Source organism: Electrona antarctica (assembly GCF_951216825.1).
Source record: "Electrona antarctica genome assembly, chromosome: 22".
Lineage (NCBI taxonomy): Eukaryota > Metazoa > Chordata > Actinopteri > Myctophiformes > Myctophidae > Electrona > Electrona antarctica.
Window position 1 is genome coordinate 4,918,431 of NC_136805.1, and position 16,382 is coordinate 4,934,812.

Here is a 16,382-nt window from a genome sequence, read left to right on the forward strand (position 1 = left end):
ATTGCTGCTCTGTTCTTTAATGCTCGCCACTTGGCTTTTGTCCATCAGTTTTGTAGAAAAAATGCACAGGAAACAGGTTTCCTCTTAAACATTAGGCTAAATATGAAGTATTCAATCAGACCAATGTGAGTTATCTTACCTGGACAAGATTAGAATGTACAATTTAGCCATTTACAAATGCATAAATTGTAAATGTCATGTTCCTCTATTGGACAGATCATAGAGTTGGACATGTAAACTGATAAACGGGGATTTCAGGCCTGTTAAAAGGGTGCTCTGTTTTACATGGTCATGGCGCCATCTTGTGGATAAAATAAGACTTAAAAATTCTTGGTGCTGTAATATTCTACAAGTCGCGTTTAGAGGTCTCTGACCTGTGGATTCGTTGTCTTTTTATTTTACTGAACCTTTTATTTGACAAGGTGCATAATGCATTTCAACAAAGTTTGGGCTTGCTTGGCTTAGATTACATTTTAAAAAGAGACCTAGCTCCTTCCATTTCGGGTGGAAAGAAACCCAATTGGCCTAAACCGTTACTTTTTAAAGTTTGCTTTGAAATGAAATAGTGAACAAACTGAACATAGTCTGTATACAAGCTCACAACGCGAGCTTTATTACTTTTGTGGGATCACTTCACTCTTATGTCACAACAGGGCATTCATTTACGAAAAAAAAGTTATACGGAGATACAAGGTGTATGCCCGACAGTAATTCCTTTGTTCAGTTGGTTGTCGGTTGGTAGCCCAAAATTCGTAGATGTATTTATCGATTCTGACATTTTCTGTCAGAATCGATAAATACATAATCTACGAGAGTTCAAATTTTGGGCTAGTCGGTTGGGTTGTTTTTTTTTTTTTTTTTAACCTGACGTCATATAGAAGCGACGCGTGGTAACAGGACCCCGGCTGAAGTTTAGTTTGCTTCTAGAAGAAAAACAATGTTTTCTCCTCCTAACTAAAGCTGCAAACATGCTGTGCAGACTGTGTCAATATTAACATTCCATCTGCTAAAGAGAACATGGAGGGTTCTGCCAACGACATGATAGCATCTACCTCTGAACAGAACATGGAGGGTTCTGAGTCTTCTGACACCATAGCATCTACATCTAGTATGGTATGCTTGATCTGTGTGTTCTCTGGCACTGTTACTTTTTTATCGGATACTTCTGAGAGAGACCGTACATAATTGTAACATCCGTCTTCACAAATGTGATGAGGTCATATCACATTTGTATGTGTATATGGCCGTTTTTTGTTTCGTGCAAAACGAATGCTTGGAATGGGTTCAGAATCACCCTAGACCCACCCTAGCTCTGGTGACCAGAGTCTGGTCCATAGCCCTAATGCTAATTCTACCTGCAGGGCAGAATTAGCATTGGGGCTATGGACCATGGCTAGAATAACCCTAGCCGCAATTTGCAACTCTAGATTTTTTTATAATGGGATGAATCTAGAGTTGCAATACCCTCCATTGACTCCCCACTCATCATTTTGCGTTTGCGATCTGCTTGTCTTAAACGACGTTAAACTCACCAACATTGCAGCTGTAGTCCAAGCTTGAATTATTCTCTTTCAATCTGCAAAGCTTGTTTTTCATGAAAATCCCCCGTAGACATGTTATGAGCTACTTTATGTCAAGAAGAAGAAATGTTGGAGTTTGGAAGCGCTTGTTTGTATTAAGGGGTCGCGCTGCTGCCTCCTGCATTATGTGCAAATGCGAAACAGATGCATGCAGGGACGTTCAGTGACTTACGACGAGCGCTTCCAAACTCCAGCACTTAGAAAAAGAATCACTTGCACAGAATTTCTTGACAGAAAGTAGCTCATAACATGTCTACGGGGGATTTTCATGAAAAACAAGCTTTGCAGATTGAAAGAGAATAATTCAAGCTTGGACTACAGCTGCAATGTTGGTGAGTTTAACGTCGTTTAAGACAAGCAGATCGCAAACGCAAAATGATGAGTGGGGAGTCAATGGAGGGTATTGCAACTCTAGATTCATCCCATTATAAAAAAATCTAGAGTTGCAAATTGCGGCTAGAATAACCCCTAGTTTGACACGTCACATGCTATAGCCTACCAAGCATAGTTCAAATGTGAAATTATTGCTTTTTATAGGTTTTCAATGGTACTCAAGTTCAACCCCTGAATTTACCCTGATCCAAAATGTATATAATAATCCATTTTTAATATGTTATTTGGATGACCCTATTAAAGGATCATAAAAAACCTTGGAAGTTATTTTGGATCACGCCCCTTTTTATCTTAGAAGCTAAGATAAAAAGGCGCGTGGCCCAAAATAGTCTCGTAGTCTGACTACGAGACTATTGGGTGTGGTTCAGAGGACAAGCTTTAGTCCAGTCAATCTAAGCCTTAGATTGACTGGACTAAAGCTTGTCCTCTGAACCACACCCAATAGTCTCGTTTAGAGGAATTGAGCAAAAACTAATGTGCACAAATGGAATAGCTGGGTCCATATATATTTTATTTTTTTCCACCTTTGTGACGTCTCTCCATCATGCTGTATATCTACTGTACCATTACCCCCCCCCCCCGCTCTGTCTGTTAACTGCTGTACAGTCTTCGGCACCTGGATTTCCCCAGCGGGCTCAATAAAGGTCTTACTCTTATCTTATCTGATCTGAACAGAACATGGAGGAGGATTGTGTCAACAGCCTCCCGTTGACACCTACCAATTGGAAGTTCGTGAAAGATTCTGCCAACAACGACATGCCATGTACGTCCGGACCCGGACCGAGCGCGGAGGGGTCCGGTTCTGAGGCCGTGCGACGCTGCAGTCTCTGCAAAAAAGAACTCGTACCGGGGAGTAAAGGTGTGGCGAGAACTCAAAGAAGGAAGATATCAACGGTGGTCGATTTTAAGACTGCGAAAGTACTGTTGCCCCATCTTTCACCAGAGGAGTATATATGTTTCGATCCGTGCGTCAAGTGGGTATATTCACAAACAAAGCCAACAAGCATGTCAAGAGATAACGGCCATAAGCGCACCTGGATTGGTTTTTCTATGAAGAAAACCCCTCTGCCTGCAGTGCCTCTCAAAAATCAAGATTCTACGAACACGAACTCAGGTTATTAATAATATATGTGTGTGTGTGTGTGTGTGTGTGTGTGTGTGTGTGTGTGTGTGTGTGATTATTTTCTACAAGGAAATAACCGTTTGAAGTAACAATTATGGGCTTTTTGAATTAGTCTTCGTAAAGAGTTTTAGAAGACATTTTTACCGGCTGTAGGTCTTAATGAGTTAATAACTTAATGCCATTCATGTTTCTTTCCAGTGTCCACATCAGATGGTCCATCTCCAGTGCCCAAGAACGCCATGCCATGTACGTCCGAACCGAGCACAGAGGGTTCCGGTTCTGAGGCTGTGCAACGCTGCAGTCTCTGCAAAAAAGAACTCGTAAAGGCGCGTAAAGGTTTTGCGAGAATAAGGATATCAATGTATGTTGATTTGAAGACTGCACAAAAACTGTTGCCCCATCTTTCACCCGAGGAGTATATATGTGCAGATGTGTGTCAAAAGTGGTTGTGTTCACAAACAACGCTAAAGTATACAAGACTAAGACTTAAAGGGGCCCGTAAGCGCACCTGGATTGGTTTTTCTGTGAAAGAAAACCCTCTGACTCCAGTGCCTCGGAAAAAAGTGAGGATGGATCATGATTCTACGAACACAAACTCAGGTAGTATTCTTATTTATATGATGATGATCATTTTCTACCAGGAAATAACAGATTACAGTAACAATGTGTGTGCTTTTAGTCTTCTTAACCACATGAACCTTGGATTAGTGGATTGGGGTTATAAATTGAATTGTAATTCCATCTGCTACAGAGATCATGGAAGGTTCTGCCAACGACATGACAGCATCTACTTCTGAGCAGAACATGGAGGGTTCTGACAACACAGCCTCTACTTCTGAGCAGAACATGGAGGGTTCGGAAAACACAGCATCTACTTCTGAGCAGAAAATGGAGGATTGTGACAAGGACCTAACATCTACATCTATTATGGTATGCTTCTGTGTGTGCTCTTTCACTGTTACTTGTTTTTTCAACTTAAATGTTATTAATTTTCCATGAAACACTTAATTTTAATCCGATCGGTGGCAATTTCATCATAGCATTATAATGTATCTGAGTGCGATACACCTCCCGACCGATAGCACAGAGCGCAGTTGAAAGCATACGTATAGAAAATGACCACCGACCGGATTGGAATTCCTTTTTTTTGGAACTATACGAATGATACGGGTACTTCTGAGAGACCGTACATAATTGTGACATCTGTGGCCATGGGCTAAGCACTTTATATTTGAAATGTAAACGTTAATGTAGATGTATACGGACCAAAAGACAGACTCACGTCCAATGCTACTTGAGACCCACCATACCATAGCAATTGTTTTTGTGTTCATTTTTTCACAATATTTTGATTTAGTCTTAGTCTTAGTCTTTTGAATAACACACCATTTAGTCTTAGTCCTATTTAGTCTTCTGAAAAACCTTAGTCGACTTAGTCTTTAGTCTTAGTCAACAAAATTAACACTGGTGTGTGCACATCAATCTGTGCTTAGTTCCATACTGTACCTGGGTCATTCATACTATTCGGTGCCATTTCAACTTTTACAAAACAAAATTTATATATTTTTTTACAGGATTTCTTTTTCCTGAAAGAGTGCTGTTCAGCTGTCAGAAAAAAACATATTGTCCAGCTTAATGCATTATTCAAAATTTCTATATAAATATCCATTTACACTGTAACAAATTTGCCAAATGTTGGACATAACAGGGAGGACAATGTATGCTAAAGATGGCCATTACTTATGTAATGAAGAATATGGTATCACATTGTGAACACAGAGTAAGATTTTAATATATTTATCAACCATTTCTGATTTCCTCTATATTTAAGTGTAACACATCAGAAATGCAACCTAAAACATTGATAAAAAGGCTAAACAGTGATACTTTTTGTGTCTGAATTAATTTGGCTAGAGAAACAGCCAGGGGACATTTACAGGTGGATTTGCATCCGCGTAATGGGGACAGTAAAGTCACCCTGGAACTAAATTGATTTCAAGATTTTATTGTATTTGCATTTATTTACAATAACATTTGGTGAGACGCATTAGAGCTATTCTGTATAATAAGAATTCCAAATTGTGTTTTAGTTTGAATTTGATTAGATATATTTGTAACTGAAGCTGAATATACATGATGGGGGACATGGCATTTTAGCATACCTCTACTCAAATCAAAGGGATTTATTTCACTCTGAGGTACAAATATGTTTTTTCTATAAATCCTTTAATAGTATAAGATACGCTTTTTGGAATGACTGTTTTTTGCTTATTTTACACAAGATATGCTGGATTATGTCCTCGGGACACAGATGGCACAGAATACTAGGGTGACCCACCTGTCCTGTACATGTGACAGTTGAGTCCTGATATTCCTTATACAGAGGACAACTGCAGCTTTCCAATTAGCCACAATTTGCAACACTATTTTTTTAAAATAATGGGATGAATCTAGTGTTGCTATAGAGGGTATGCGTGTGAAATCATCATCATCAATCAATAAAGGTCTTATCTTATCTTATCTGAACAGAACATGGAGGAGGATTGTGTCAACAACATCCCATCTACTAAAGAACGGAGCATGGAGAAGGATTGTGTCAACAACATCCCATCTACTAAAGAACGGAGCATGGAGGAGGATTGTGTCAACAACATCCCATCTACTAAAGAACAGAACATGGGGAAGGATTGTGTAAACAACATCCCATCTACTAAAGAACGGAGCATGGAGGAGGATTGTGTCAACAACATCCCATCTACTAAAGAACGGAACATGGAGGAGGATTGTGTCAACAACATCCCATCTACTAAAGAACGGAGCATGGAGAAGGATTGTGTCAACAACATCCCATTTACTAAAGAACGGAGCATGGAGGAGGATTGTGTCAACAACATCCCATCTACTAAAGAACAGAACATGGGGAAGGATTGTGTAAACAACATCCCATCTACTAAAGAACGGAGCATGGAGGAGGATTGTGTCAACAACATCCCATCTACTAAAGAACGGAGCATGGAGGAGGATTGTGTCAATAACATCCCATCTACTAAAGAAAAGAACATGGGGGAGGATTGTGTCAACAGCTCAGCATCTACTTCTAAGCAGAAGATGGACTTGGGTTCTAATTCTGACCTGGAACGCTGCAGCAACTGCAAAGCGATATTCTCATTTTGCAAAGTGAGCATAACATCGCTCGTCGACGCGAAGACGAAGAAAATACTGTTCCCTCATCTTTCTGGGAGAGCGAACTTTATATGCATGGACTGCGTCAAGATGGTCAAATCAAAGACAAAGTCAGGCGGCTTCTACAGCTCAGGCCTCTTCAAAAAGCTCACATGGGCCGGGAGTGGTTCTTCTTCCGTCGACAGTACACCACCTCCATCTAAACGAGTCAAGACGAATGTTACTGTGGGTGGTGGTGGTGTTCCAGCGCTGCCTCCTGCACCTACATCTACGCAGAACACAGAAGGTCCCGTACGCTACGTTGTCATTCCAAAAAGAGTACTTTCTGTAGCTGCTTCTGAACAGAACGAAGACTCTGTCAACGTAACAAAACAAAACATGAACAGAGTTACCGCCGTCGGACCATCTGCTTCTATGCTGAACATGGCAGGTTCTGTCAAGAAACCACCAACGCCGAACATGGGAGCTTCTGTCGAGGCAGCATCTACTTCTAAACCGAACGTGGAAGGGACTAACAGTGTACCACTTACTTTAAATGATTCTCCACCGTATAACGACATGCCAATGCCATGTACGTCCGAACAGGGCGCGGAGGGGTCCTTTACTGAGGCCGTACGACGCTGCAGTCTCTGCAAAAAAGAACTCATAAAGTCGTATAAAGGTTTAAAAAGAATAAGGATATCAGCGTTTGTTGATTTGAAGACTGCAAAAATGCTGTTGCCCCATCTTTCACCCGAGGAGTTTATATGTGGAGATGTGTGCCAAAAGTGGTTATATTCAAAAACAAAGCCAACAAAGCCTACAAGAAGTAAAGGCACCTGGCACCACAAGCGCACCTGGATTGGTTTTCCTGTGAAAAAAGACCCTCTGCCTCCAGCGCCTTGCAAAGAAATGAGGATGGATCATGATTCTACAAACACAAACTCAGGTAATTATTATTAACAATAACAATAATAAAGACAAAATAAATTGTATTAACTATTTTAAAAGTCCTTTATTGATAGTTACAAGTGATGGGGAGAGACATACATCAAAGGTAGTCATAAACGGGACTCTAACACGCGTCAGACCAGAGACTATATGGCATTAGCCTGGCGCAGCCAGACTTCATCTGCCCCTAATGCATATGCCCGAATATCCCACGCAGTGCAGCACAGTGGTATTATTAGTATCGCAACGCAAGGCTAATATAATATGGCATGCACCTGGACCGCTAGGCCAGCGGGCATCCCGTATTAACTATTCTTATTAATTAATATGATGATGATGATGATTATTTTCTGCAAGTAACAATGTGTGTGCTGCTTCGGTCTGTCTTCTTAATCACATGAACCCTGGACTGGAGTCATTATGATTATTATATCAAAATAGCAGATTGACAAGCTTGTAACGTTGTGAGTGTCGATTTTACGTACGACCGAGTATGTAGGGCTTAACACTGTTAAGAGGTTAACCTTTTTAAATTGTCCACTAGATAGTCACATGAGCCAGGATATAAACCAGTGATTCAGCCAAAAATAAATGCATTGGCCTGGGCCGTGGCTCAGCGGTCCAGGCACCTTGGCCAGTAGTCCGAGTCTGGCATTGTGCCGCGGGTTCGACTCCCGATCCCGAGGGCCTTCACTGCATGTCACTCCCCCATCTCTCGCCCCCATTTCCTGTCAGCCTACTCCGACTGTCTGTCCCTCTATAAAAAAATATAAAATAAAGGCGAAAGCCGCAAAAAAAACATTTTTTTACCAGCCATACAAACAACATTTGAAGGATTTGAATACAAATTATTTGGAGGTGGAGGTCCGCAGCCAAATTCATATATTCATATTTAGGGGTCCTGATATCAAACTGTTTGAGCACCACCATTTTTAGAACCGGCCTCCGGTCCTAATGGATTAACGCCATGTTGTCTGTCCAGTGTCCACATCAGATGGTCCATCTGCAGCTCCAGCACCATCTCCAGCTCCATCTCCAGCTCCATCTCCAGCACCCAAGAAGAGGGTGGGGAAAATCAACAGAGTGATTGCCAATTTAAGACGAGGAAAACATGTTCGAGCATTAAGACAACTGCTGGAACTGCCAACGGGTGCTGCTGCTTTCAACAAAGTGTGCCAAGAAATCATACGCAAAGAGGTAGGGTTGTCGGTCACGATCATGACATTTTATTTGACGATTATTGTCATACAAATATTTGTGATTAACGATTTAATTGTGATCTTGGCATTGAACATACAGTATGAAGGCAAATCAGGTTTCTGTTTGCCTTTTAGGCTTTGAAGGCAGATATAATCACCTTCTTAAACTAATGGCTTAAGTTATTTTTTGAGGAAAATGTTTTTTTTTGTTTTTATTTGGCCTAAGTCAGCTCCTCATGTCACTGGCCACCTCGGGTAAAAACTGCCAAAGTCCTAATTTTAGTAGAGATAGGCCTTTTAGTAAAATTGCCTATCTCAAGTGTGTCTCAGACTATTTTATATTAATTGACATAAATGGACATAATTGTCATTGGTGAAATGATTGAGAAATATCTTTTATTCTTGACCAGCTTTTCTTTTTTTTCTGAAAAACGTACAAAAAAATCACTTAAGCCATTAGTTTAAGAAGGCGACGAATCATATGACAAATGACATTTAATAACTTTATAATTAAAAGAATATTAATAGTTCAAATAGTACAAGCTCACAGGTTCTGAGCTTGTAGATCTGCTATGTTTTTAAATGTTTGAAAATATATGAACATATGTCAACATGGAAAGAATTATGATGATTATGCAATAACCAATAACGCGTTGCACCACGATGCAGTGTTAGCTTGTAGATCTGTTATTCGCTTGAGTGTGTCTTGAGGCATTGGTAGCACTCTGGTGTAAGAACCTTATTTTGCACCTGATATAGGCCTGGAAATGGGAGAAAATACTTTGGAAAAGTTATGGAAACGTTTGAAATATTCATTGATAAAAATCCCTGTCCCTGTTAAACCCTGGCCCTCAAAAAAAATCATAATCTTGATGGATGTTTTTTATTTTTATTATTATTGTTTACAGCGTATTAAGTTGGCCAGAGATAAGGAGGGACCTTTTAGGAAGCAACCCACACCTGAAAACCTGTTCTCGTTTTCTTGGAAGGAGACAAATGCGTGCGTCGAGGAAAAGGCACCTCTCACTGTTCAGTGCCTGCGATCGATGTTCCCACAGGCACAGAAAATGACTGGGCAAGGCTTACTTACTTATACATTTTACACGCATGCATTATACATACATCTACATGATGTCTCAGTAAGACAGCCCTCCCCCTATCCACAAGGAGGAGCAGTGCACCAAAGCATTATGGGAATTGTAGTCCAGGAAGGAAGTGAGCCCAGTGTCCATGACATCGGAGACACTGGGCTCACTGCTAAAATCTAAAATATCTAAAGCCACATATTACACACAAAGACTCCCAGGAAAGTGTTCTAAATCTTCGAAACGTATATATATCTTATCATATATCATATCTTATCATATCATATTTTTTTGGGGTGAAGTGTCCCTTACTTGTAAAGCTGAATACTTACGCCACAAGCCAAAGCCATGGCACATAACCCTGCTGTCTGGGACTTGGAGTGAACTACTTCAAGTTATGAACATGGAAAATGTAATATACATTTTATTGATGGTACAGTAGTTTGACAGGAAACGGGATCAGCAAAGGCCGTTGGGATCAGGACTCAAACCCGCAACTTGTATTATGCTATAAAGCAAGAGTCCAATTAGTATTTTACATCCATTCAGACTTCTAAACGAAACGTTCTAGTAATCATGTCAGTACTACTGTTTAAAAGAACATAGCGCTAACTTTAAGAGAGTCTTTCTAATCACCAGTTAGTACTTTATAAAAGCAACACGAAGCTAACTATGACTTTTAATGTGTAGGACAATGACTGAAGAGGAAGCTCAACAGCTGCTGGATAAGAGGATTGGAATGGTCATGTCTATCTCTCTGTTCACCGGCGGCAGCGGCTTGAATACATTTGTCCAGTCTGTTATTGGAGTCGAGATGTGGAGGGAAGGTTGTTCTCCAAAGGTGTTCAGGATCATGAATAGCCTTGGAGTCTCCCAGGGAATATATGTTTCCAGGAAACACATAGTCAGACTTCAAGATGACCACGATAAAGAGGTCAAGCTGTGGAAAGGACAGGTAGAGGTGAGTGTATAGGGGAGCAATATGACGTAAAATGTGTACATGTTGTAAAGAAAATACATTTGTAACCATATAATACCAACTAACGTTACGTAATCATATGTTATAAAGAATAATGTAGTTTTGCAAAATCTTGCCACGTTCAAGTGTGTGTCTGTGTGTGTGTGTGTGATTCAAATTGAATACTTGTTTTCATTAAACACCTGTCCATTCATCTCTTTACATTTAGAGCGATCTAAGAAAGAGAATTATAGCCAATCGTGTTCCAGCCTACTCTCTCACTTGGGACCGAGTCAAGGTAGTACTTTAACTTCTACGTCATATTGGTTTATTATTACCATTTTGTTTGCTTGTTCCATAGCAATCAAACCTCATGTCTTCAACAGATCGCATCCCATGCCAAGCATGGACGTCTTGGAGGAAACACGCCCACGATTTGGGCATTTCGCTTTGCCCATAGAAACCGCATACCTTTCAGCTATCTACAGGGCCCTCAGAAAAGGGCAGTGGAGGTGTCACCAGACAGCATCCTGCCATCCAAACAGGTACACATCCTTTAAAGAAAACATGCACATGACCACCAGCCTGTTGTCAAACAAATAAATATGATATTTCTTTCTTTCTTTTTCATGTTAGACATATGAGGCACTGCGGCAGCGCATGAAGACAATTGTGATGCGCATAATTGTTGACAACCTCACAGCCCTGGAAGGATTGAGAAGCAAGGTTGTATGGCACATTCCCCATAAGTACTCCGAGCAGATGAAGGAGAAGAGCAACGTTGTAAGTCGACATGTACAAGATCTACAATCACTCACATTACTAGCAAATCCCATGGAAATCCAGGCTGTATTTTGTTAGATGCTGTATGTTGTGTTCTGCACTTACACTCACTTACCCCAACGTAAGCGGGGAACATGGAACCCGGGGAACAGGGACGTACTGATGCCACCCACTAGCTGACACTCGGCCTTCTTTAGACTCAACTATGCCTATTCTCTAATAGGCGTTTTATTGTTTTTTTGTTTTGTTTTTTACAGGTCAATCTTGGGGCAGTCCCTGTGGACTCGAGCACAACAGAAGGAGATAATGCGATAATGGGCAGCCTTATTGAATATGTTCCAAATTTACAAATTCGTCCTGGCTCCACGAAGAAACCCCACCAAGTGTTGTGCTGTTCAGACGGCCTAAACGTTGACTCGACGGAGGAGCCCAGTCAATCAACAGCTCGACAGAGATTTGAAGGGCTTGTGGACGCGCCGCCAGAATATCACAAAGAATCCCTGTGTTACCAGGTGACAAACTATAAGTGAATGAAGAATACATTTTCTATCGCATAACTTATGTAATAATGAGGGCCCTCAGGTGGTGGTGTAGGGGTGAAGTATCAGTGCACCACCAACCATGAAGTCTAGGGGCAGTATTATGCATGTCTTAAGTACCAGGTCTTATTACTTAACTTAAGACCTGGAGGCGTGATCAATGCCATTTGGCTATTCTGAGTCTTAAGTTAAGTAATAAGACCTGGTACTTAAGACACGCATAATACTGCCCCTAGGGTTCAAATCCACCACAGTGCATACAGCTTGGCCGAGCGTTTATACGAATACAAAATTGGTTCATTGGTGGGAAGCCGGGCTGGGAGGGTGATGTCTGTCGATGTGCTAGTGGCTGCTATGGCGGCGCCTGTCAGAGGTGCTACATCCTCCCGGTGGGGGCTCCTCACTGGCAGGTGAGCCAGTCGGTTCAAATAGCAGTGGCGTCACAGAAGGGAGGATTAATTGTCTTTTAACGGATTAATTTGTGTAAAACTAACTGGGTACACACATCAAAATAGGTGTCTAGTTTTTGCAATTATATTTATCATCTCTTGAACCACAGGACATTACGAAAATGCTGTGCAGTGAGAAGAGTCTGGAGGCTCGAGGATCTCTGTCCCAGCTCAAATCAGTGTTTAAAGCGAGAGGCCAGTGTATTGAAGGGAGGGTCAAGGAAACAATCCAGCATGTCTGGGATGTGGATTTCATCACGGTAATATTCAGAAAATGTGCATTGCATTGCATTAATTTCCCTCCAATTCATGTTTCCATGTGATGCATGTTGTTCACATGCATCACACCACCTGAACAAAAGACGAATGTTTGTTTTGTTTTTGTTTCCTACAAAGTTTGTGACGTCCGCTTACATCACTTTATACGCTGCTACCGAGTGCAACCTTGACACTGTTGATCAGCAGCCGTCAGACTTCCCCACAGACGCTGAGGCCCAAATGGAGTGGCTTAGTGGACTCGCACACAGACTGGTGGACTTGGTGTGGATGCCACCACCTCAAGAAGACATCAATGCTGCTGCTGCCACTGCAAGTCTCTCTGAAGTACAGAAGAATGATTCCTGTTTCTGTGGAGAAGGTAGGGAAATGAGAGCATGCTGGTTAGTGAAATCTAATCTAGATACTACAGACCTACAGTATATTAAACACTTCATAAGAAAAGGAAATAAATAAACAACAAAAAAGCAGCCTCTCAGTCTCAACCCAAAGCAGCCACTGTTGCACTTAACGGCCACGAGGGAGAGAACTGCATTGTTTTTAAAAACATTCATGAACCATCCTTGGGATATACATGAAAATAAATGGGCAAAAATCTATTTTGAAATAAATGACATTAATACAAATGAATTACATTTGTGACGATGAATCCACTTACAATCGGTCAAGGCGACCAGCAACATGACTGTAAACATTTACCCAGTTCTGTAGTGATACTTTGATATTTGGAAATAGGTGCCGTTTCAACTTTTGCCCATGGCAAACACTGTTTCCCATAATCCCTTATGTGGGCAAGGGGAAAATCTTGACACTTGGCCCAGAATGTACATCTGATTCTGGACATATCGACAATCAAAATTCACCATTCATTCATTGTGGAACTTTGTCCATTACTGCAATGCAGCTAAATTATTTAGTTTTTCTGCCTTATATCAATGCATTTAAGTGGTATTTTCCAATACCTTTTTATATTTCTTATATAGTACGTTGAACTGCCTTTGTGAAGTTAAGTGCTATACTAATTCACTTGCCTTGCCTTATATGTCTTCTTCACTAGAAAAAACAGGTGAACCATTAGTGCAGTGCTGCAGCAACGTCTGTGGAGGTGTGTGGTTCCATGAAGGTTGTGCTCCGATGGACACGACAACCGATCCGAGCGTCACTCAGGATTGGTTCTGCAGCCCAGAGTGTCAAGAAGACGGCACCTACATATACTGTTACTGTAAAGAGCAACGAGGGGGCCAGATGGTACAGTGTGCACTCATGGACCAGTGCAGGAGACATGAGTGGTACCACAAGGACTGTCTGAGTCCGTCAGAACAAGAGAGTGCTGCCTCTGAGGAGTGTAAGACAAATTCCTTGTTCTTTCCGATGTCCTGTATTATTGTCTGCCTAGAATAATATGTGACTTCAGACCTGGAGGTTTTATGACTGAAACTTGTATGAATGAAAAGGTAATAAAAATGCATGTAAAATGCATGAAGCTATTGTGTGCTACAAATAGACTAAAACTAGAATTACCTGAAGTACCAATGATCTGTTAATGATCACCAGTAGAGGGGACAAAGTGTGAATTAAAAGGCACATGATATATTTTCACACTGTACACTGCATAAGCTACTCTTTCATAAACAAGAGTTTGGACTGGGGATTGAGGGACTTGAGACTTAAGGTGGACTTTTCTGACTTCACCAACAAACTGTTAAATCTAACAAATATATGGTCGCTATTTGTGCAGAAAACCTTGTATGTCCAAAACCGTTACCTTTCAGGAAATGGAACAAAAATGGTCAAACACTTTTAGGAAATGGAACACAAATGGTCAAACAGTGAAAATAGAAGGTATACATGCTCACGTTGTGAGCTTGCCTTGTATATCGGCTATTTTCACTACTTTTGCTTGAAACACTTGTACAACCAAGTAGGACATGAAGTGTTGCAGGAGAAAAAATGAAATATTGACTATTATGGAGATACAGGGTTTTTGCCTGAAAGCGACCGTATATTCCTAAGTATATTTGAAATATAATGTGCTTTACAAAATGCTTGATACTGTTTCTTTCCCCATTACAGCTACATGGTACTGCTCAGAGATGTGCTTCATTGCGTCCGATACAGACGACCATGTGCTCAACTACACGAAGGCTCTTGTGTGGGAGGGGCTTTACAACATGACAAGACGAGATGCTATCAGAGAGGGTGATGGAGAAGCCATGACAGACTTCTGGAAAATGGACATGGTTCTGTTCTGGGCTAGAAAACACCTCAAGGATTTCACCACCTGCCATCGATTGCTCACCGGTAGGACTTAGAAAATGTTGCTATGGGCATTCTGTCACTGTAATACCAATGTCATTAATCAAGTGCATCTTGTCTGAATAGGGATTGAAGGATTCTACCCAGAGCACATTAGACAAGACCTGAAGTGGAACCGTGTGGCAAACCTTGAAGGAAAACCTGGAGGCAACATCAGCTTAGACTTAGTCAATGAATTCATGAATATCGATTTCAAAGGTATGTTATTAATAATATTAATAATAATGTCAGTTATGTCATTTGTAGAGTGACACATTTGACATAGTTCTCATCCTGATTATTTCAAGGCTTTGCATTATGACACAAACCCTTGATTACTAAGAAAGGTTCCGAATTCAATCACTCATACACTACTCCATATATATAAGTCAGATGTAGAGCACTATATAGTGATCTCATCAATGAAAAGAAATTTCAGAGGTTTTTACCTGCTTTGCGGGCTCTACCCTTTTTAAGCTGAAGCCTCTTTAGCCCAGCACCCACCTCTCAATGTTCCTTACCTAAATTCCCTTTCAGAGCTTAGTTATTGACCATTGTCTGTATACATTTCACGTGTATTGGGGGATAAAATGACCCTGATGTGACTGAGCTGTACTTGTGTTGTAGAGTCCTTGGCACGTGTGAGCTACCACTACACCAATGACATGATGAAGCAGTGTGGAATGATGGCAGGAGCACTTGGAAGTGAGGCAGATCGGCTGCTCGTCTCGCCAGGAGCAGGAAACGGCAGCGGCCTCACAACGTCCCTGCCCTCGTCGTACGCCTACAAACGCCTACACACGCCCAAGAGAAGAAGACAAGCTGACATTGCTACGTTTGTGGCCGAGTATAAGAGTGACCACCTCTTCAGGTACATTCCTGGGAGAGCACACCAGGGCTTTGAGAAGTTTACTTGCCAGCAGAAAATCCCCAAACCCAAGGTAATGGGGATGACGATGAGGAATCTCGCACAGGACATGGACCTACAAGATTGTCCAATAACTGTTCAGTGTTCACCTCGCATTTAGTGTTGGGAATGGGGAGTGTATTCATTCTTATGTAAAGTCAAGTTTAATTGTATAGCACAATGTATGCTCAATTTGCTTCATATTAAAAGACAACAAAAAGTAAGTGATGTGAGTGTATTTGACTCGTACAGTGTTTTAGCCCCACTAGCAGCTCTATGGATGGCTACAGTATGTCGGTCCCTCTCTGTCCATTCACCACCTTTACACTTTTTTTGTCCCCCATGGCCTTTCCTCGAGACCTTTCAACTTGCGCACACACATATCTCAAAGTTGAATGTGCATATTCCCATGACATTTGGCAAGCAAATTCATGCTCCCTGCCTAGAAGAACATATATTATTTAATGAATGAGGCTGCATTGCTGCTCCGTTCTTTTAATATGCTCGCCACTTATACTGTATATATTATTATTTTTGACTTCCAACTACTCACATGTTTTTCATAGTAGGTCTTGTATATTTGTCTGTCATTAATTGTTTCGATAAAGTACATAAGGATAAGGACCACAAGCCAGTGCTTTCTTGGGATCAATTCCTCTTAGTAGACCTTGTATTAAGAGGA

At 41.1% G+C, this 16,382-nt stretch overlaps 1 protein-coding gene across 3 annotated transcripts in view; it reads left to right on the plus strand.

The window, feature by feature from the left end:
* Window positions 1–849: 849 nt before the first annotated feature.
* Window positions 850–16,382, plus strand: part of LOC306915944 (uncharacterized protein) — a 67,475-nt gene continuing 51,942 nt past the window's right edge. The window contains exons 1-18 of one of the 3 annotated variants that reach the window (XM_079493615.1): window positions 857–1,113; window positions 2,649–3,087; window positions 3,295–3,696; window positions 3,848–4,026; window positions 5,626–7,207; window positions 8,192–8,406; window positions 9,317–9,483; window positions 10,184–10,454; window positions 10,681–10,749; window positions 10,838–10,996; window positions 11,088–11,234; window positions 11,492–11,746; window positions 12,333–12,482; window positions 12,619–12,859; window positions 13,556–13,843; window positions 14,572–14,799; window positions 14,881–15,012; window positions 15,421–15,941. In XM_079493615.1, the coding sequence (XP_079349741.1) occupies window positions 1,018–1,113; window positions 2,649–3,087; window positions 3,295–3,696; window positions 3,848–4,026; window positions 5,626–7,207; window positions 8,192–8,406; window positions 9,317–9,483; window positions 10,184–10,454; window positions 10,681–10,749; window positions 10,838–10,996; window positions 11,088–11,234; window positions 11,492–11,746; window positions 12,333–12,482; window positions 12,619–12,859; window positions 13,556–13,843; window positions 14,572–14,799; window positions 14,881–15,012; window positions 15,421–15,821 (5,421 nt within the window). In that variant the 5' untranslated portion in view covers window positions 857–1,017 and the 3' untranslated portion in view covers window positions 15,822–15,941. Of the gene's footprint in view, window positions 1,114–2,648; window positions 3,088–3,294; window positions 3,697–3,847; window positions 4,027–5,625; window positions 7,208–8,191; window positions 8,407–9,316; window positions 9,484–10,183; window positions 10,455–10,680; window positions 10,750–10,837; window positions 10,997–11,087; window positions 11,235–11,491; window positions 11,747–12,332; window positions 12,483–12,618; window positions 12,860–13,555; window positions 13,844–14,571; window positions 14,800–14,880; window positions 15,013–15,420; window positions 15,942–16,382 lie in introns of those variants that run through there. The other 2 variants (XM_079493617.1, XM_079493616.1) reach the window with 2 other exon arrangements.